The sequence below is a fragment of the Ursus americanus genome, chromosome 2 (assembly GCF_024610735.1).
Source record: "Ursus americanus isolate L20-20 chromosome 2, mUrsAme1.1.p, whole genome shotgun sequence".
Lineage (NCBI taxonomy): Eukaryota > Metazoa > Chordata > Mammalia > Carnivora > Ursidae > Ursus > Ursus americanus.
This window is the reverse complement of record NC_142128.1, coordinates 91,822,217-91,845,379: the sequence shown is the minus strand read 5'-3', so window position 1 is coordinate 91,845,379 and position 23,163 is coordinate 91,822,217. Positions and strand designations below refer to the sequence as shown.

Sequence of the window (23,163 nt, the reverse complement as noted above, 5' to 3'; positions counted from 1 at the left end):
GGAAAGACAGTACACTTTCTATTGGAACGTCAGCCACCTTGCATTACATTGTGACGGTGGCCTGCCCTCAGGTCAAAGCTGCAAAAAATGCATACTACCTCAGATACTCCCGTGCTCCAAGTTTGGATTACCTCTTCAAAATATCCTTTTTTCCTCTCTTCAGAGCTCTCAGTGAATTGTTTCTTTGTATTTAGTCTAGAGCTTATAGTTGGTCTGTTAGGGCTTATGCTGTCCTACTAGAAGCACAGCTTTTTATGTGTGTCAGCTTTTAGTACTTTTGAAGGGAAGCAAGAGTGATTTGTATAAAGGCTTTGTATCATACTGCTCTGAGAAGGTAGAAATTTGATAATGCTGTCAGTGGTGTATAATAAAATAGCTAATCCTTTTGAATATTTATTATTGATTGTGTGAACTCATTTTTAAGTATTGCTGTTTATAGTTATTTAAGTGCTATTATTGAAGCATAAAGATTTTAAATAACTTGCCCAAAGTTATAGTAAACAAGAGAGTTATCTGGTTTAAGAGCACATACTTTGGATTACTTTCATAAGAAAAAGAGAGCTCTCTGTGGTTTCTTCCAGTTTGGAGGCTTATTGTAAGTGTAATAAACTAGAATATCTTCTCTGCCCATTGGGTGAAAATTATCTTGTGTCTAGGTTTCCTGTACCTGCTTATTAAGGATCATCAAGATTTAAGTAACTTTTTAAACATTTGAACAACTTCCCAAAATTTTAAAAATAGAAAATAGAATTCGTAATAATAAGAACAGTCATTTATATGTCATAGCTGACTTAGTCCATTTGGGCTATTATAACAAAATACCATAAAGGGGGTGGCTTACAAACAATAAAAATTTATTTCTTACAGTTCTGGAGGCTGGGAAGTCCAGGGTCATGGCATAAGCAGATTCAGTGTCTGGTGAAGGCCTACTTCCTGGTTTGTAAAGGATGCCTTCTTGGTTTGTCCTCACATTGTGGAAGAGGCAAGACAGTCTTTCTGGACCACATCTGTAAGGGCACTGATCACTTCCCAGAGGCTCCACTTCCTAATGCTATCACCTTGGGGGCTAGAATTTCCACATAGGAATTTTGGTAAGACACAAACATTCAGTTTATAGAAATAGCCCTTCTTAGTTATAAAGTTTTCTTATATACTTTCTTTTTTTAAAAAATATTTTATTTATTTATTTGAGAGAGAGAGAGAAAGTGAGAGAGAGAGCACAAGCCAGGGGGGAGGCTGAGCAAGGAGCCCGATGTGGGGCTCGATCCCTGTACCCTGGGATCATGACCTGAGCCTAAGGCAGATGCTGAACCTACTGAGCCACCCAGGTGCCCCAAATTTTCTTATATACTTTCTAATTTTATCCTCATGAAAGCCTTTTATAATACCAAGGCCAGTGATAATCCCCCATCCCTTTATTGATGTGGAAATAGAAGCCCAAGAGAAGTTCCAGGAAATCATCTTATATAGTCCAGGTATCCATTCTTTTTTGAAATTTTATTGGTAAAAATAGTGACATTTTTAGCATACTGTATAATTTTTTTCCCAAATGTTTCATAAATATTTTCTTATTTGATGTTCTAACTTACCATCTGGGATAAGCAAGACAATGGTGTGTGACTCTTTTTCTAGATGAGAAATCCAGAGGTATAAGAATTTATTTGTATGGGATACATAAATGGTAATTATAACATACGAAGCTGTACCTAGATCTCTAAAACGAAGTTCTGTGTCCATTCTTCTGTACCAGAATACCTTATTTTGCTTATAGGTAACTATGACAATATAGAATATAAACATATCTCCCCAACATTTCTCTGTAGTATCTTTAAACTGCATCTCTGACATTGTAGGAAGCACTTAACACTTTATTGAATCAACAGATAATGAACAAAAATAATCCTTTTGGTAATATCGCCACATGTCTTTTGGACTTTTTTATTCTCTTCTGGAAAATGTACTGTGAGTAAAACTGCCTTTTTCTGTCTCCAAATGAACTGAATAATATTTCCAAAGTGTCTTGTATCTGTATTTTGATTTATGAATCAGCTAATACAAAAACTTAAAAGACTCCTGGGCCAAAGGGACTACTTAAAATGCTAAATAATATGCTTTTGGATGAAAATGCATTAAAAATATTTATATTTGATAATTTTTCTACGTAATCCTCTTAGAGGTGTTTTGAAGGTTTCTTTTGTTTGTTTGCTTCCTTCTTTCCCTCCACACTCCTTTCTTCCTTTCTTCCCTTCTGCCCTCGCTTCCTCTTCTTTCCTGCCTTCCTCTAGTATAGAGTACTGTTCTGTAAAAGTCGTATCCTATCTTGTGCCAAGCCTTTGAATCCAATTTTGAAACAACTTCTCTAGGTAATTTAAATACAGAAGGTAGACTGAGTGTTCACTTTACTTTTGATTTATATATGACATCTGTTTGAAACTAAACTTTCTCTCTTTTCAGAACCAGAAAAAATATATATTTATTTTGGGATATGTAGGCCAAAGGCAAATGATCTGAGATGTAAGCACCCTTGTTCCTAAAGGAAAAGTCACTTCAGTTTTTAAGAAAAGATGTATTTGACCAAAACCAAAGGACTTCAAAAAGAAAGCATAGTATACAGTAGGATATCAAGAAAAAATTTACTGAATGATGAATGAAGAAAACGTGTGTCTATGTTTTTATGGCCTACCTAGAATATAGGATATACCTTTTTTTCTGACCCACTATTAAAGAGGGGATGTAAAATTGCTGTGTTCAGTAGTGTTGGCCTAGAACAAGAGGTACTTATGGCATGAAAAGAATAACCTTTATGTGCCTTACCCTCATGCCCTTAGGATTACTAGAGATAATGGCTCATAGTGTAGCTTCTGCTGCTTTTCCATTCTCAGCCTGGCATTTAAAATTAGTAAAATGCAGATTTAACCTTCATTTCTTGCCTGGAGCCCATGAATTTCTGTATTTCTTTAGTTACTAAATGCTTTTTGATAATGATAAAAATATACATTATATTAATTTTTAGAAATGTTTTATCATGTACTTCTCAGACTTTATGGCATCTCAGCCATATTTTAAATAAACAATAACCGTATTTTTATAAAGATATTTATTTATTTATTGACAGAAAGAGAGACAGAGAGAGAGAGGAAACACAAGTAGGGGGAGTGGAAGAGGGAGAAGCAGGCTTTCCGCTGAGCAGAGAGCCAGACGCTGCGGGGCTCAGGGCTGGATTCCAGGACCCTGGGATCATGACCTGAGCCAAAGGCAGCTGCTTAACGACTGAGGGGTGCAATACCCATATTTTAAGTCAAAATTGGGCAATGGTGCTTTGCTTCCTATAAAGGAAACAAAAAGGTGCTGAGTAACTTAAACTGCATTCAGTGCAGTCATCTCCTTGAGATCACACTTTCTGAAGTGTCTTATTGCTGCTATGGAATAAAAACATGAATAAATTTCAGCCTTTAAGGCATCTTATTGACTTGTATATAGACGACCTTTATGTTCCAGTTGTGCTCACGATTAACACTTTATTGGCATTATAGTGTTACAAAATTGTATACCATTGGAATGCAAGTTTTTGTGGAATTAGAATAAGCCAACATTTAGGGGAAAAATGGTTAAATTGTCCTTGTTGGTCAGTGCAAGCAAATAATAGAGAACTTTCTACTTTTCTTGTTGTTGCTGCTATTTTAGTTGGTAAGAAGCATTGTTAACACACTGAATATTATTTGAGATGTGTAGGTCATCAGCCACAGCACTGAGAATCTTTTTGTCATGCTGAGTTTTTTCATTAGAATTTGTTAAGTGTTTGCTGTAAATAGGATCTGACCAGTATAACCAACAGATACTGTAGTATGTTATTTTTTTTTTATCAGTTTTTTGTTATGTCTACGGTCTTTGTGTCCCAACACACATTAATAATGTTGTTAATAGGCACCCTTGTGAATGTAAAAATCTCAGGACTCTCAACAACTTTGAAAAAGCATCAAGTGTTGCTGTTGCATGCCTCATTGGTAAGCATCACATTTATAAGTGAGACAGATTAGGCCTTTGGGACTTTCTGTCATCCAATAAATAGTGGACTAGAACTTTCTTCTCTCATTTCTAGTAGCATTTGGCTGAGCCGTGAAGAATATTTCCAATAATTGTGTTCAGAATTCCCCACCAGCTTAGATTCTTATGAAAATCCCCCAAAATATAAGGAGCAAACTAAACATAATATTTTTTATTCTAGTAGATTAAAAACTGAATAATAAAAACAAAACAAAAACAAACACCTCGGTCTGATTATTCTGTTTGTCTTTTATTAATGGTGGAGTTTATACCAGTGTTTTCCACAAATATAGTACATCCTCATTTTACTCTGTAATTGACATTTTCTCTTGATTCTTTTCATATTGGTTAAACTCATTTATGCAAAGTTAAAATTTACAGATATAGTGATATTCCAGCAATATTGGATAAATGGTTTTTTTTGAAAATTTCTAAAACTTTTTTAATACCCATTTTGTGCACAGACAAAAACCCTAATTGTAATAGTGCCAGGCATCTAGTTTATTAGGAAGCTCAAAGGATTAGAGTTATATTTATAATTAAGTTTCATCTACTTAGAGGGAAAAAACTTTATTGGTAAAGTAACATTTATTACTGAAATTTATTGATTGACTGGCAGAATTTTACTGTATGTTACAATCAATTAGCCATCATTATTCTCATGAAGTTCTGTTCAAAATACTTCCTATTTAATACCTTTGCTCTTGAACAACACCAATAATTTCTTTTCCCTTGGGGCATACAGCTGTTTTCAGCCTACTCAGAGCCATGTCAGGGCATAAAATCATCTTGACAGAAAGCTTTAAATTATAAATAGTCCCATAATGACATTCAGCTTGGGCGGTACATTTATAAAAGGAGTTATTAAGGAAAATGTCATTCCAACCCATTACTATAACTGGAATCCTTCACATTTCTGCAGTCATCTTTCGATGCCCAGATAATATTTGTATATGCAAGCATTTAAACAGGGCTATCGAGTATTGCAAGTATAAAGACAGACTAGGGATATTGGATAAATTGTTTTCTAAAATGTTCTTAAACTACTCTATCACAAGTACATCTTCATATGTACCTTCTCCCTGAGAAGACTGTGGAGGGACTAGAGTATTAAGACTCCAAGGTCTTAATATTATTCAAAAGGCATAGCACTAGAAATATTTCCTATATGATAAGAGAAAAGAAAAGAATCAGAGGTTAATTTATCTCATCGTTACCTTATAAGCAACTTCAGAATATTGGATATTGAACAGAATTCTGTGAACACTTTTTTCCTAGAGTAAATGTTGATTTTAAAGTATTTGGTGTTAGTGTTCTGAGTTTTAAATACCCAATTAATTCTAGCTTCTTACTGGCATATTTAAATCCTATGAGAATCTACTTTTAACCCAAGGTGTATTTTTTCTTTGAACAAAATTACAGTTTCTCAGAAAAGCTTAACTTTTAAATAACTAACTCTCTAACTCATCTTTCTTTTTTATACTGCTGTGTACCAGTTTATTTCAGCTCCTGAAAGCAGGGGTAGGTGAGAGAGTGAATGGGGAAAGCAGAGGATGGTAACATTGGTAATATGAGTCCATGTTGCAGAGCTCACTTACCAAGGTTTAGCCTGTGTTGTGGTCACGCCAGAAGCATTTAGACTATTGCTGGGTTGAAGCTGGCATTATGGAGATGTCAATGTTAGATTAACAGGCACACTGAATCTCTGTGAATGTGTGTATGTCTGTATGTATATATGTGTGTGAGTGTTCATTTTTCAAGTCCTATCCCCCAGCTCAGGAGTTTGTAAACACTGTTGTATGGTGCTGCCTCGTGGGCCCCCAAATTGACCGAACTGATTGCTGATTCCCACTTCAGTCTTCTAATTCAAGTTTTTAATCACATTTTCTTCTTTGATCTCAAATCCTTTTCAATAGAGACATTTTCTTACCAGGCTTCTGCCAGTTTAGCAACATTTATTCCTCTTTTAGGCATGTCTTGAAAACAGCATAATAGGTTTGTTCTTTCCTTTCTCAATTTCTGTCTCTTAAAAGTGATTTCTGTCAAAGGCTTAGTGTTCTGAGTTGTTCCCTATGCTACCTAATCACTTTAGCCACTTAGCTTTGAAACTGCCTGGCGAAAAATAAAGTTGTACTGGCAGATGTAGGTCAATTCGTTTGAGTTCTCATTTTCCTTATTCCCTCATAACATGACCCAAGGATGATGAGAAAGTATAATATTTTTAGCTTTTCTCTGAAAAGCTTTATATTCTGGGTGAATTTAAGCCACCCTAATTTCTTTATTTTAAGAGAATCCTGCTCTTTATTTTAGATTAGGTTCTAGCTTTATGAAATAACCTTTTGTGTTGATATTTAGCAGGAGAGGAACACAAATCAGTCAATTTGATTTATTTAGCATATATCGTTACCTTCTGTCGTGTGTCAGGCATTGCGCACACCACTGAGGATAACGGTAATGACAGATATTTTCAGAGAGCTCGTAACATAGTAAGGAAGATGGTTAAATTCACTCAAACCTTTGTTGGTTGGTGAATTAAATTGCTAAGTAAAGTAAATTATTTTAGGCCCCTGCAACAGACACTTAATGATCTTGTCGTTGATATGTTTCTGGTCTCAGGGTTAGAAGGTTTTCATTTCATTCATTTCTGTTGATTTTTCTTCTTCCATCGTATTTTTAATGTGATCTGGAGTAAGTCATGCAGTATATTTATAATGTCAGTAATATCTGCTTATGAAGCATTATGAGATCTTTGGGGAGAAAGTGCTGGCTCAACAGAAATGTTATCCTTTCAACAAACATGTACTGAATATCTATGATTGAAGCATTGTGTGTTAGGCTGCACGAGTGATACACAGATAAATGAGACAATTGTCTCGGTCTAGGAGCTGACAGTGCAATGTACAGAGTGGTGATAGGGTGTGGGGGGAAGTTTGTGAAGGAAAGGGTAATAATCAAGACATTTCTTTAGTGCTTTCATGTAAAAGCAAATGTATGTTTAAATGAGCATCTTATGGTAATTATATTCTCTCTTGTAACTCTTTTTCCATCTGTTCATATGATTTGTAATTGGACATTTTCAGTAAGCTTCGTGGGCACTCTAGAGTCAAAAATTGTTAGTTTCTTATCAACCTAGTTAAATAGTTTTCTTTAGCTTTGCCCCTTTTTCACTTGTATTGCCAGAGTACTTAATCATCATTATTAAAGGACATCTTTTGAATATCAGCTATATGTGTCAGGGTTTTCAACATTGAATAATAGACCACACAATTTCATGGTGAAGAAACGTCCTTAACAATCCTCTTCCACCAGTAGGGACTGTAAATATTATTTTGTTACCTAAATGTGTGGTGATGTAAAATTGAATATAAGCTCTCTATATTTTTAGTTCTCGTGATCATAATGTAATAGAAGCAATAAAAATATACATTTATGCTATTAATGCCAATACTGTATGGTATTAATTTAATGCTATGGTTTAGGTTATTTTCCTGAAACTAAATTGCTGCTCGCAGTGTGAATGTGATCTTGATAGCTACGATATGGTTTTTTTTCTGAGCTCGGCATGCTTATGGGGCCATTTGCTTTCAGATGACTCAGTTTTCCCAGCAGGCTTTTGCAACCCACTTGGAGAACTTGTATGGTGTGGCGTTAGGTCATGTGACCTTCATTTGGTGCGTTATTTACATATTAAACCTCCTTATGTACTATTTTCTTAGCCTGCGACAAATTAAGAACTAGCTGGCTCCAACACAGTGGTAAATGTTTCAATAAATCTTGGCACCAATATTGCATAACAATACTTTGTTATGAGATAGCGTTCAGTTTATCAGAGTCTACTTCTGGTAAAACTTTTAGATTATGGTGGAAATAAAATTGAAAATTAAAAAATATTACAGAGTATTCATGGACCACTAAAGATATACTCTTGAAGATTCCTTGGACCCCAGTTTGAGAAATATTACAAAATGTATGATATATGCAGACACATAGACACTATATATATGTGGCATAAACAAATTAATCATGCAGGTATTACATGGATACAGATTACTACAGTGTTAAATATAATGACCAAATCAACTATTGAATAATTTACTTTTATTTTGGAGGTACAGTCTAAGCACTCAGTACAACTATGTAAAATTAAATTCTTTTTTTCTGTTTTTGAGTGCTTATATTCCTTTTTTGGTAAAAATTAGGAAAAATAAGATTTTGTTGGATGATACTGATAAGCACAGATTAAGAATAAAATAAGGCATTTAGATTATTTATCTAAAGGACAATACCAGTTATTCATTTTATTAAAAGGCAACAGAATTATAACGGGTTCAGGATCAAAATAGTAATGATTATCACTAGTCATCTTCTTTATTGGGTAAGGCAGGTAAGGGAAGAGTTTGTGGTTTTGTAAGCATCCTCTCTCTGCAGAGGTATCAGACTCTACCATATATACCACGGGAGGCTTTCCACACCAACAGGCACTGCAGCTCTCCCTGTCTGTATCTAAGGGAAATAAGGCCCACTTTCCCACTGAGCCCAGTCTGAGCTTCTCAAGGTGTCTTTACTAGCTCACAAGATAGACCACAGCTACTTTAAAAATAAGCCAATTATTTTTAGGGGGGAAGTATACTAAAAAAGAGTACAAATAAAGCAGAGAAACATACATAGGGGTCTGTTCCCAGTCAGTTCTGTTCAGTGCATAAATACAGGAGAAACGTGCTATGTTAGCACCATTTGTTACTATGTTTGTCACCCGAATCTTGGTCATTAGTTGTTAGAAAGGAACAAATGAAACTACGGAAGTGAAGACTTAACCTAGATTTTCTAGTGCAAAGCATGTAAATCTAAAATTTTAATTTCTTCATCTGGCTGTCTCTGGGAAAAGAATCAATTTATGTTATTCCTGGTTTAAATCCTTAAAGACCTTACCACTGCTTATAGAACCTTCATGAATTTTCTCCTCATAATCTTATTATATCCCTTCATTGCACTTCACATTCCAGTGATGTTGACCTATTTTAGTTCGTTCTCTTCCAGACTGTGACTTCTACGAGAAAAGTTCCCAGAACTTCATACCATACGTAGCATGCAATAGACCTTCAGTAAAATAATAATCTAATTGAACTCTAATTGGATGAATCTGGGCAAAGCACTTAGTCAGTGAGAGATCTTTTCGACCTTTAGTGTATTCTGGAGCAGAACAGTGAAGATTAGAGATAAGAAACGTTAGAAGACCAGAAAATCCAGATTTTGCACGAACTCTGAATAGTTGAGTTTGATTCAATGTGCATTTATTGAGTAACCAGCATTTCCTGCTACTTAAGAAGTTTGGTAACTTGTATGGTTATCAAAGAGACATTGTTGATTATGTATAGAACAATGAGGGATTTGAGGAATATAAAAAATATTTCAACTGTTAGGCTGAAGTTTTGTTTTTTTGTTTTTTAATTTGGACTTTAGAGATAATTGGTAAAGACAAGAGCATGAGTATTTCAAGTTTTCTTTTGAGAACTGAGTCATAGATGTTGCATTTCAAGCCAAGTAAAGGTTTGATTATTTTACACTTCATGGCTTTTTAAAATTCTAGTTGCTATAACAACTTTGATATTTCTTTATTATTTTTAGCACTTCAGTTGCCATAACAATAAGATATCTTAAAAAATAGCAATTTTCTTTTATAAGGGAAAAATCTCTTTCAATTAAAAAGAATTTGAATCAACATTTCTTTCCTATAATGTGAACCCATTATTTAAAATGTAATTGTGCTATTCTGTTTTTGTATAATTTTGACAGAGCTTTGCAGGAGATGTTTTAAGGTTCAACTTAAAGGAAGGTGGCTATATTGAACCCTCTCTGTGACATACTATTAATATTTGATGGGTTTTCATTGATATAAAAATATTATTAATTTAATTTCCAGATTTGTTTCATGAAGTAAAAGAAGAACATGATTAATGGATAGCTCTTTTTTTTTTTTCATACTCAGGATTTTTATTCATTTTCATTTTTTTTTTAATGATTTTTTATTATATTATGTTAGTCACCGTACAGTACATCCCCGGTTTCCGATGTAAGGCTCAGTGATTCATTAGTTCTGTATAACACCCAGTGCACCATGCAATACGTGCCCTCTTTACTACCCATCACCGGTCTATCCCATTCCCCCGCCCCCCTCCCCTCTGAAGTCCTCAGTTTGTTTCTCATAGTCCATAGTCTCTCATGTTTCATTCCCCCTTCTGATTACCCCCCCTTTCTTTATCCCTTTCTTCCCCTACTGATCATCCTAGTTCTTATGTTCCATAGATGAGAGAAATCATATGATAGTTGTCTTTCTCTGCTTGACTTATTTCACTTAGCATTATCTCCTTAATGGATAGCTCTTACATGGAAGATGTAAGAAAGCTTGGAACTTCCTTTTCTCTTGTGTTATTTTTAAGTGTATTTATCATGTCTGTTGCCATACTCCATTACCACTTCACTTATCCAGAAATAACTGACAATGAAGGCCTGAGCTATGGCATTTTATTCATAGAATAGTACTTGTGTGTTTACTCTTTGAGAAAAATTCTTGTAAGCTTAATTTCTGATATTTAAGCTTTAGAAAATTAAGGAAAGCAAATTAGAAGAGGAAGGAGGAGTACTGCTATATTTGCTATGCAAATAGAGTCAGAAAATATGGGAGCTCTGTTCTTTTCTAGGTGCCTGGTTACTTGTGGAAATTAAACAAGTCTGTCTAGTTCTCTCTCTATATAAAACCTGTGTATCTATACCTGTATATACATGTAAATGTAATCTAGTAGCTACAAAGGTATGATTGTATCATAAGACTGTGTTCTCATTGATGCTAATAGTGATGATCCCAGCCTACCAGGCAAAATTTAATTATGTTCAGAATTCTCAGTTTAAGAAGGCAGAGGAGTGGATGATACATCCTATAAAGATTTAAATGTAAAATTTCATAGAATGAAGCAGAATTTTAAAAATTTAAGAGAAATCCTCATTATCTGAGAATTACAGCATCCGTGAAATTGAGGTTTTTACAGACTAAACCTTAGTAATTTTTACATTACTGTGTTGCTGATCATATAAATTTCCTAAGATGCATGGTCAGGCGCATATATCGTGTTTAAGAATATACTTTTTAAAAGGAGTTTGGGGGGAGATGGCAATGCAGTAGAAAAGTGGAAGAGTTGTTATTAACTTCCTAATCTCAACAGGTTACTTGTGGGTGTAGTTTCTGAAGGAGAAATGATTAAACAAAAAGTCTATTGATAATGAAGAGTATGCTTACCTTTACTATATGAGCTTTGAATGAACAGCTATGTGCTTTTTATGGTTCATCTTTAATTTCTGGTTTTCATAACCAACTTTCAAAGGTAGGAGTTACGTCCATTTTACAGATGGAAGCTGAGACACGTGGGAAGAATGACAAACCCACAGCATTACAGTTAATAAGAGCTGCAGACAGTGTGCCTCCCCCCCCAAATCTGGCTTATGCTAGAGCCTGTGCTCTTTTCTTCAAGTCATAGTCTTATCCTGTCTTCAAATGTAATAAATATTTGTTAAAAGTAATAGCCTAACTTGGGGAAAATGTAAAGAAAGAGCATACTGTGCATGGTTTTATTTATTGCTCTGCATACTATTTGACCTATTAATTTGATTTTAATTATATATATTATTTGAGGGTTTCCCCCACTAAGAATTAAACATACATGTAAATTAGTATTTTCTTTCTCTGTTTTCCGTTGTGACTGATTAAAGATAATGAAATTTCTCAAAAGGTTTGCTTTCTTGGCCAGTTGTCTTAGATCCCAGCTAGCTAGGGCAGTCTCAGAGTGTTGTATAACTGGCATTTAATAAGAAGTCTTTTCTCATCCAGTGTCTCACTTTCATCTGGGCTGTTGTATCTGTGAGTACAAACACTGAACCATGAGTCAGGTATACTGATGGAGAGAGTGTGAAAGTAGACACAGGATAGATATACTTCTTCTGTTCCTTGGGTTCTGTTCTTTTAGAGATTACAGTAACTCTCATTGTTGATGGGACATTGCTCTGGAGGATTCTGGTATTTTTCTTTTTTAACATCAATATATATGATTTCCTGGCAACACCTTAAAATTTGCTCAAGTAGTTCAGGGCTCTAATTTGGTGGTTTTACATAATTTGGAGCACCTTAAAACACGCAAGTGCAGTCATAGCTTTATCATTTTTTGTGGCCAGATTTTACATATAATTGAAATGCACAGATCTTAAATGTCACATTTTGATGAGTTTTGGTATACATGCATTCATGTTACCCACGGATATCGAAATACACAATGTTTCCATCATCCCTAAAAGTTTCCTAGTACCTCTTTCTGGTTAAGACACGCACACACACATGCACATCCACACCCCACATAAGGGAACTATGTTCTGATTTCTTTTATCAAAAATTCGTTTCACCTATTCCAGAATCATATGGACATACCGCAATTTGTTTATCTGTTTCCCTGGTGATGGATACATGGGTTGTTTTCAGTTTTTGGCTGTTAAAAGTAAAGCTGCTATGTACATTTTTATAGAAGTTTTTTATGGATACATGTTTTCATTTTGATTGGTTGGAACTGGTGAGTAGATTTGTTTAATGTTATAAGAAACTCCCATTTCAAAGTTTTAAAAGTTGGGCCATTTTCAAGGACATGGAGAAAAAGGAACCCTCTTGCACTGTTGGTGGGAAAGCAAACTGGCGCAGTCACTGTGGAAAACAGTATGGAGTTTCCTCCAGAAGTTAAAAGTAGAACTACCTTATCTTCCAGCAATAGCATTACTGGGTATTTACCCAAAGAATGCAAACACACTAATTCAAAGGAATACATGCACTCCTAGGTTTATAGCAGCATTGTTTATAATAACCAAACTATGGAAGCAGCCCCATTGTCTATTGATCAATCAATGGATAAAGAAGAGATGATGTATATTTTTTACACATATATATATATATACATATATATTCAGCGATAAAAAAGAATGAAATCTCGCCATTTGCAGCAACATGAATGAAGCTAGAGAGTATAATGCAAAGCGAAACAAGTCAGTCAGAGAAAGACAAATACCATGTGATTTCACTTATGTGTGGAATTTAGGAAACAAGCAAAGGCAAAAAGAGACAAACTAAGAAACAGACTCTTAATTATAGAGAACAAACTGATGGTTACCAGAAGGGAAGGAGGTGGGGGGATGGGTGAAATAGGTGATGGGGATTAAGGAGTGCACTTGTCATGAGCACCAGGTGATGTATGGAATTGTTGAATCACTATATTGTACACCTGAAACTAATAGAACAGTGAAAAAAATAATATAAAAAAAAAGTTGGGCCATTTTACATTACCACTAGCCGTTTGTAAGAGTTTGAATTGTTGTGCATTCTTTTTTTTTAATAATTTTTATTTTGTTATATTAGTCACCATACAGTACATCCCCAGTTTTTGATGCAATGTTCCATGATTCATTATTTGCATATAACACCCAGTGCACCATGCAATATGTGCCCTCCTTAATACCCATCACCGGCCTAACCCAATCCCCCACCTCCCTCCCCTCTGAAGCCCTCAGTTTGTTTCCCAGAGTCCATAGTCTCTCCTGGTTCATTCCCCCTTCTGTTTACCCCCCCTTCATTCTTACCTTCCTTCTCCTACCGATCTTCCTGCTATTTCTTAAATTCCATAAGTGAGTGAAACCATATGATAATTGTCTTTCTCTGCTTGACTTATTTCACTTAGCATAATCTCCTCCAGTCCCGTCCATGTTGCTGCAAATGTTGTGAGTTGTTGTGCATTCTTACCAATATTTAGTATTAGCAGTGTTTTAATTTTAGCCATTCTCGTGGGCATATAGTTATATCCCATTGTTATTTTACTTTGCCTTTTCTTGATGACCACTGATGCTGAGCACTTTTTCATTTTCTTGATGGCCATTTATATATCTTCTTTTGTGAAGTACCTATGACAGCGTTTCCCCGTTTTTAATTGGGGTCTTTGTATTTTTACTAAGAAATTATATGAGTCAGTTATTAACTTTAGATAGAAATTTTTTGCTAGGGGGCGCCTGGGTGGCACAGCGGTTAAGCGCCTGCCTTCGGCTCAGGGCGTGATCCCGGCGTTCTGGGATCGAGCCCCACATCAGGCTCCTCCGCTATGAGCCTGCTTCTTCCTCTCCCACTCCCCCTGCTTGTGTTCCCTCTCTCGCTGGCTGTCTCTATCTCTGTCAAATAAATAAATAAAATCTTTAAAAAAAAAAAAGAAATTTTTTGCTAGATAATATGTTTTGCTAAATTTTCTCCTAGACTTACTGATTTTAATATTTTTTGAAAAGCAGAATTTTTAAGTATAATTTATTACATTTTACTTTTATAGTTATTGCTTTCTATATCTTAAGAACTCTTTGTCTACTTACATGTCATGAAGATATTCTCCTTCTAGTATGCTTTCTTCTAGAAGCTGTGTATTTATAATTTAAATTTTTATGTTTAGATCTGTGATTATCTCAAGTATATTTTTGTGTATAGTATGAGGATGGGGTCTAAGTTAATTTTTCCCCAGATATCCAAAGTTTTCTAGTAACATTTACTGAAAAGATTTTCTTTTCCTCTTGACTTGTTTTAGTCTTTTAAAATTCAGTTGGTAAGTGTGGGTTTATTTTTGGACTCTATTCTTTATAGTGATTTGCTTATCCTTATGCCAGTCTTGATTACTGTGGCTTTATAGTAAGTCCTGAAATCAGATTGTGCCAGTCCTCCAGCTTTTAAAAAATCCTTTCCCCAGATTGTTTCAGCTACCCCAGCCCCTTTTTTGTTTTATGTAAATTTTAGAATCAACTATTTAGTTCTACAAATAGCAATAAATCCATAGATTAATTTGAGAAAAACTAACATTCTTAACAGTATTGAGTCTTCTAACCCGTAAAGGTAGTATATCTCTCCATTTACTTATGACCTTTTAATTTTGTAGGTTTCAGGGTAGAGGTCTTTTACACATCTTTTGTTAAATTTATTGGTATTTTCTGCTTCTTGAAGCTACTGTAAATGGTTTATTGCTTTAAAATTTCATTTACTATAGTTTGTTGCAAGTATATAGAAATTCAGTGATTTTTGTGTTTTCACTTTGTATTTGGACAAAATTTACTCGTTAGTTCTAATGGTCTTTGGGGTAGATTTTTAAACTATTTCTTATGTATGCAGCCATGTCTTCCTATTCTTGTATGGCTTAGCTATTTCTTTTCTTGCCTGTTACACTGGCTGGGACCTCCAGGACAAAGTGCATGGAAGTGGTAAGAGCAGACATCATTGTCTTGTTTTCATCTTAAAAAGAAAGCGTTTACTCTTTCACTGTTAAATATCGTGCTAGCTATAGGTCTTTCCATGGAGTGTCTTTATCAGGTTGAGGAAGTTTTCTTCTGTTGTGCCACTCACTTAGTATTTGTTAAATATTTATAATTGTTAATAACTTGTCATAACGAAATAAAGTTAATAATATAAACTTGTTTTCTGTCCTTGAGAGTTTACTAAATTAGTGGATTGTAATATGTGCTACTTCAGATGGTTTATTTTTTTAGCATTTAGACCAAGTTGCTTTGATACTACAATTAAAATGTATTGATAACTGCATTTTGTAGCATTTGTCATTCTTAAAATAAGTCAATAATCATTATCTCTTGCTAGATAGGATTTTTCAAAGCACTAGTCAAATATTCATATTGAATTTGGTTTAGGTAGAGGTATAAATGAATGATATTGCCCTTAATTTGAATATATTAGGAGGCTAATTGCTCTCCCTCTGCAATTACGTTATGTACTTTATAAATTGCTTGTGAAGCTTGTAGTCATTCAAGGGGGATTGCAAAGAACTTTGTGTATTCTGAGCTTCGCAGAAACTGGTTATTAGTGGGTTTTTTGTCTTCTTATAGACTCTTCAAGCTATTTTTATGTGCTTTATATTAAAGTTATATTAAACACTTGTTTAGCTCCAATTTTATGCCCAACAGTGTAGAGTAGGCACTTAAGATATAATGAGGAATAAGACAGGTATTGCTCGCCTCATGGGGCTTGCAATCTAGTTAGGAAGACAGAATTGAATGAACCAGATCATTATAAACTATGGTAAGTATGGAATCTGGTCTAATCCGGGAATTCAAGGAAGGTATCTGTGAGAAAGTGATATCTGAACAAAATCTGAAGGTTGCATCTGAATTAACTAAAAAAAGTGTGATGGCATAGTAAGCAGCAGGTACAAATGTCCTAAGGCAGTAGAGAACATAGCAAATATATGTGGGACAGGGAATGGGTAGAATGGGGGGGTTAGTTAATCTTAAACAATATAGAAAAGAAATAAGATTGGTTGGATATGTGGAGAACAGATTGTATAGTACCTGTTAGGACTTTATCCTAAGGGCAGTGTGAACACTGAAGTATTTTAAGAGGGAGTGATATCATCTGGCTTGCATTTTGGAAAGAATATTCTGTCTATGCATAATGGATTGAAGAGAGGCCAGAGGCACTCAGGGAGGCCACACTGGAAGCCACTGCATGAGCCCACACACAAGATAATGCAGCTGGCTTAGGGCAGTGGCAGTGGAGATAGAGAAAAGTTAACAGATGGGAGGAGTAGTTGAAGAAATAGATACATTCTGAATGTATGTACTTTTTGGTACCTTTAAAAATGTTAAAAAAAAACCCTTTTATTGTATATTTGTTTACTTTTTACAGTATTATATTGGTTGTGTAGTTCTCCTTGTAATCATTACCTACTATTTATCTTATTTGCCATTGATGCTGATGTCCCTCTGTTACTTTGCTGTTTAGGTCCTATTAAGTAGTTACCTGAAATGCTTAGATGTTTAATGATGAAATATTGATATATATAAAAGACTATATAAAACATGCTTAAGGTATAAATAAGAAATCTAACACCTGGGGTGTGTCATCTCACAAAGCTATAGTTTTAGCTGTTAGAAGTAATTCTGAAGTATCCTAAATAATGATTCCTCTTAGATATTTCCCAACTAGCATTCATCAGTTGAAAGGAGAGGGAGGTCGTTGATAATGATTGCAATAAGAATGGCAATAATAAAACACCTAATGACCCTAACATGAAGAGAATTATGCCTAATTTAAAAACGAAGAATGCTTTATGTAATGAGCTATGTCAATATATGATATTAATGCCTTTTTGTTATTAGAGCTTCACATTATAAATTAGTTCCTATTATAATCATGTCAGAAAAAAGGATGGAAAGGGAAAAAAGTGAGGGAACAAGTCAATCTCTAAAAAAGAGAAAATTATATTGTTAGAACCATTGAAGTTTTTTTGGAAGCTGGTAGAAGGAAAGTAGGAAGCCTAGTGCATCAAAGGCTGTACTTGAACTCCCTCATATTGTCATGTACTTTTGGAAACATGTACAATTGCGGATTATTTAGAGTATTCGTAGACTCACATCCCTGTCAGTGATAGTTTTGGAATTAAATGTGTCAAACTAAAGCAATTTAGTATTTGAGTTTCCCTGTGAGACTTTTTGTCATTTCCCTGATTTTGGAAATATGACATTCAAAGCTATTTTAAAAATACATAAAGTCTAGGGGTGCCTTGGTGACTTAGTTGGTTAAGCATCTGCCTTTGGCTCAGATGATGATACCGGGGTCCTGAGATTGAGCCCCTGTTTCTACCTCTCCCTCTGTCCCTCTCCCTCCCCCCACTCATGCTCTTTCTCTCAAAAAATAAAAATCTTTAGAAAAGAAAAAGAATAGATCTTTTAAAAAATATATGTAAAGTCCATCCTTGTAAATGGTTTATTTAGATTTTGGTGACGTAGGTAACTTAATAATTGATAGTGTTTTATTTTTCGATGGTTTTATAGTAAAGCTTAGTATTTAAGTCTTTTTAATATGGGGTATGGGATCTGTCTGCATTCATGAATATTTATCAAATGTAATTTTTATTTTGAATATTTATTATTATTGTAAAAGAATGTTACTTAAATCCAGTCCTGTTTGATTTTAATGCTTTTAGGTATCCCTAAAAGTCAAAATACTTCCCCGTAAAATAGGACCTTTCTAGCCTTTTGTATTACATTTAAATATTTACTTTCAAACCTCAACATGGTACTCATTCTACGATTGTTATTCTAACTTGTTTTATAAATTATTCTGGTAATGAGAAATGTGCTTGCATTCTATATTTCACCTAAGCCCCTGAAGATTTTTAACGATAATATGGCCTTCCTGTAAGGCAGTTCAACATGGAGTAAAAAATAGTGTTTTCTATTCTTTAAAAATCATTTTAAGAAACAAAATCGGTGAACATAGGGGAAGGGAAGAAAAGATAAAATAAAATGAAATCAGAGAGGGAGACAAACCATAAGAGACTCTTAACTATAGGAAACAAACTGAGGGTTGCTGGAGGGGAGGTGGGTGAGGGGAGGGGGTAACTGGGTGACGGGCATTAAATAGGGCACTTGATGTAATGAGCACTGTGTGTTACATGCAACTGATGAATCACTAAATTCTACCCCTGAAAATAATAATACACTATATGTTAACTAACTTGAATTTAAATGAAATCTAAAAAAGAAAAAAAAAAAGAAAGCTAAAATAATTCTTCTCAGACATTTCCTTAGTGGCAGCCATCAGTGGAAAGAAAGGGAGGGAGAGAGGGGTTCATCAATACGGTGTTAGGAATGACAGTTTTGACCTATTTCAGTACTAGTTTCATGACTCTAGTAGGCAAGTTATACTTACCTTTTCTAGTACCCACCTTCTTCCTTTGGAAAATGATGATGGGTATCTACTCCATAAAGATTTAAGGTTTTTATAGAGAGAAAATATATAAAGCACATAGCATAATGCTTGGCACACAGAATGTGCTCAACAGATGTTAGTTATCTTCCGTTTTCATCTTAATTTTCCTTATTTAATTCTGAAATAATTTGTAAATTAGTTCTAAGTCACTTTAAAGAAAAGTGCTGACCCCATAAGAAATATGCCTAAAATAGAGAATGTTTGTCTATATTAAGTCAAAATAAATGGAAATGTTTTTCACCTCCCTCAGGTAAAGGAGCTTAATTTGTTTTCTTCTAACCTGGGTATGAGTAGCTCAATCACCATATGACAGAATTCTTTGACTCTGAGTGTTTTTCATATTAGAATAAAAAGTGGAGTAAGTGGTCATTCTACTTATTTCTAACACCTACTTTTCAGAATTCACATTTGACCTTAAATATTTCCCCAAATAGAATTTATCATAGAGGTGTTAGTTCCAGTGCTTTGTTTATACAGTTAAAACATCAAATTCAGCAATTTATTGTGGTGTGGCGGGGATTGGAGGGATTATTAAATGACTTAACTTCTATTAATCAAAATATAACTATATTTTAGAGAGTAAAAATAGTAGCTATATCACTTGAGTTCACAAAGACTTAGCTGATTTTTAATAATTAATACGTTTTTTCTGCCAGTGAGCGTTAGATTTCTGCTGACTTTTTAGTGTCATAGTACCTCGTGGTAGTTTCTCTACAGGGTTTAAAGGTGTATCCCAGTGCTTTTTGGTTTTTTGTTTTTTTCTGTCCCGTCCATAGGAAATAATCTTTACAAATGCTATCAGGAGACTACCTCTGGAGATTCACACATGCCATTAATATGTTATAAGGATCGGTCAGTTGCATTGTCTTCTCTTGTCAATCTTGATCGGAGCTTGCCGAGTAAGTCTATAAGCCTGCATGTGCCTGGCAACTGTTACCTAGTGACAGTTTCAGCTGCAGTAGCCATTGGCTGTGCTGTTGATTAGGGCAGGAGGACCGAGTCACCTTTCTGATGGTGAGTTCTTCTGCATCAGCTCAGGATGAGGAGGAGGAGCAGGGCTCCGGCTCAGGTGGAGGCAGTGATACTGAGAGATTGTGAAGAATACACCGACAGCATCCTGGTAACTGCATCACAGTAAATCGGACTTCTGAATCAAGCAGCCCAGCCTAGCAGCTGATAAGAGTGAATGTAGGTGAGAAGCATTGCCTTATTCCTGTAAGAAGAGAGAACTATTTTGTGATAAGTGAGACTAGGAATGTACAAGGAGGAATATCCTGTGGCTATTATAAGAGAAGAAAGACTTCCCTGAACGACTTGGTGGTGCACGAGAAAATAACTTTCAGAAGAATGCTTTCTATTAAGCTGCTGCTTTGTTCCCGAAGGAAATGTTTTTATTTCTAATGCATGTTATTTCTTCAAGAGGTATGACAACAAAGACTAAGAAACTCTCTGAAATACCTGTACTTTAAAAAAGATTTTTGACAAATGTTCACCTGATATCGGAGTGACCTTGGAAGCCTTTTGGATGGATTCTGTCCTGCAAGCCTTTCAGTATTTCAAACTCTAGGATTTAAACTCATCTTGATGCTTTAGAGGTATTTTAAAATAAGACCATCTTATAACCTACCTAATGGCCCCTGTGTTAATTGAACACTTGCTCAAAATAGAATACAGAAATAGAAGAGGCATTTTTTAAACATATGGCTGCTATATAACTGCAAATATAACAAACAAGGTAATTTTCCACTTTCAGAAGATGTAGTTGAAATAATGATCTAATGTGTTAATCCTCTGATGAAAATAGAAGAGAGAGAGAAATATAGACTACGAAGCCTACTAGAAATACCTAAGTAATAAATAATGGCAGCATTTCTGGTCAAATAAGCTCAGACTATATAGGAAAGTTTCTGTTGTCTAAATTTCATATATATTTACATATATATGTGAGATATAGGCGTGGTTGCGAAGGAGAGAAATAACTTTGAGCTATGTATTTTATGATCATGCTCCACTATAAGGAAGGTGGCATATCAGATACTGAAAGTTACTTTCAGTTATTGATGCTGGAATTAATAACAGTTATTTATTTTCCCTTTGAAAAGGAAAAAGTATAAATTGTTGGTGGTAGCACTAGTAATTGTAATGGACTAAAGCTGTTTTCGTCTGAATGCTTAAAAAATTGCATGCAGACTTAAAACTTTGAAGTTTATCATCTTTTGCTAGGTGTTAACCCATTGTATATTATCTTCTCTACTGGAAGTAGGTTTTGTTTCCCATGAGAGTTATAGGGCAATCTGGAGTTTTTTACCTCTGTTCTGCTCCTTTGTGCCCAAGTAGAGCTGAGTCTTTTAGAATTAACCTTGTGTGTGTGTTTGTGGGGGGAAGTTAGCTTTTTTGAGAAAGGAGAGAGAAATAGATTATAAAGTCGATCCACTAGCATTCAAACCCTGAACTAGCCCAAAGACACTCTTTGCTGCAATGAAGTTTTTCTTAGATTTGCAACTAGATCTTAGATCTTAATTATTTAAATTGTAAAATATGAATCCACTTCTCATGATAGATGAAGCAGGAAGCCTGAGACAATTTAATACTTTTTCTTTTTCTCATTTGTTCTAGTTGATCCCTAACAAACTACTTCTCTGAGGAGACCAAACAGCCCACAAAGGCTTTTCTTCCCTTGGCAATTGATTTTTTTTTTCTTTTCACAGATTTAATTTTTCATAGTGCAAGGTAATAAGAAATCCATTTTCTCTAGAAGTGCCTGTGTCTTCAGAAAGTTGTTTGAGAGCACCGGAGGAAGCTAATCAGTGACCTTTTTTCACCTCCTTTCTAGCTTACCTCCCTTTCTCCCCCCCCTCCCCCCAAATTGAGATGTGTCACTGCTGCACTGAGCTGGTGAAGAGGCTTGAGTACTCTCTGGGAGGCTCAGCTGTGACAGAAGCACTGCCACTGTCTCCCGAAGCTGATCCCCAGACACTAATGTGCAGAGCTTAACACATGCTGGACAGGGCACCTGCTTGCTGGAGCCAAGACTGCACATTCCCTTAATTCCAAGCCATGAATGAGTCCAGGTGGACTGAATGGAGCATCTTGAACATGAGCAGTGGCATCGTGAATGTGTCTGAACGTCACTCCTGCCCACTTGGATTTGGCTACTACAGTGCAGTGGATGTGTGCATCTTTGAGACCGTTGTTATTGTCTTGCTGACATTTCTAATCATTGCCGGGAATTTAACGGTCATCTTTGTCTTTCACTGTGCTCCACTCCTGCACCATTATACTACCAGCTACTTTATTCAGACGATGGCATATGCTGATCTTTTCGTTGGAGTTAGCTGCTTGGTTCCTACTCTCTCACTTCTTCACTACTCCACAGGTATCCATGAGTCATTGACTTGCCAGGTTTTTGGATATATCATCTCCGTTCTAAAGAGTGTTTCTATGGCATGTCTTGCTTGCATCAGTGTGGATCGCTATCTTGCGATAACCAAGCCTCTTTCCTACAATCAACTGGTCACCCCTTGTCGCCTGAGAATTTGCATTATTTTAATCTGGATCTACTCTTGCCTGATTTTCTTGCCTTCCTTTTTCGGCTGGGGGAAACCAGGGTACCACGGTGACATTTTTGAATGGTGTGCCACCTCTTGGCTCACCAGTGCCTATTTTACTGGCTTTATTGTTTGTTTACTTTATGCTCCTGCCGCCTTTGTTGTCTGCTTCACTTACTTCCACATTTTCAAAATTTGCCGGCAGCACACCAAAGAGATAAATGACCGGAGGGCCCGATTTCCTAGCCACGAGGTGGATGCCTCTGGAGAGACTGGACACAGCCCCGACCGTCGCTACGCCATGGTTTTGTTTCGGATAACCAGTGTGTTTTACATGCTGTGGCTCCCTTACATAATTTACTTTCTTCTAGAAAGCTCCCGGGTCTTGGACAATCCAGCACTGTCCTTCCTAACAACCTGGCTTGCTATAAGTAATAGTTTTTGTAACTGTGTAATTTATAGCCTTTCCAACAGTGTTTTCCGGCTAGGCCTCCGAAGACTGTCCGAGACAATGTGCACATCTTGTATGTGTGTGAAGGATCAGGAAGCACGAGACCCCAAACCTAGGAAACGGGCTAATTCCTGCTCCATTTGAAGAGAACTATATAGGAATCAAATGTAATCTGATAGGGGTTTTGGATTGTATTCTTGATTCTTCTGGAAATTTGCCACTAAAGAAATATTTACTTGAATAGTCGACTATGAGATGAAGGGACTAGAGGTTTCTTTTTTTTTTTTTTT

General features: G+C 35.5%; 2 protein-coding genes across 3 annotated transcripts in view; both read left to right on the top strand.

Annotated features, from left to right (window-relative positions):
• Positions 1-23,163, top strand: part of RABGAP1L (RAB GTPase activating protein 1 like) — a 716,315-nt gene that overhangs the window by 243,184 nt on the left and 449,968 nt on the right. The gene's annotated exons all lie outside the window — the stretch shown is intronic.
• Positions 1-23,163, top strand: part of GPR52 (G protein-coupled receptor 52) — a 42,481-nt gene extending 19,318 nt beyond the window's left edge. Inside the window, exon 1 of the mRNA XM_045811386.2 lies at positions 1-23,163. This exon is cut by the window's left edge and continues 19,318 nt beyond it. Within this exon, the coding sequence (XP_045667342.1) occupies positions 21,932-23,017 (1,086 nt within the window). The 5' untranslated portion in view covers positions 1-21,931 and the 3' untranslated portion in view covers positions 23,018-23,163.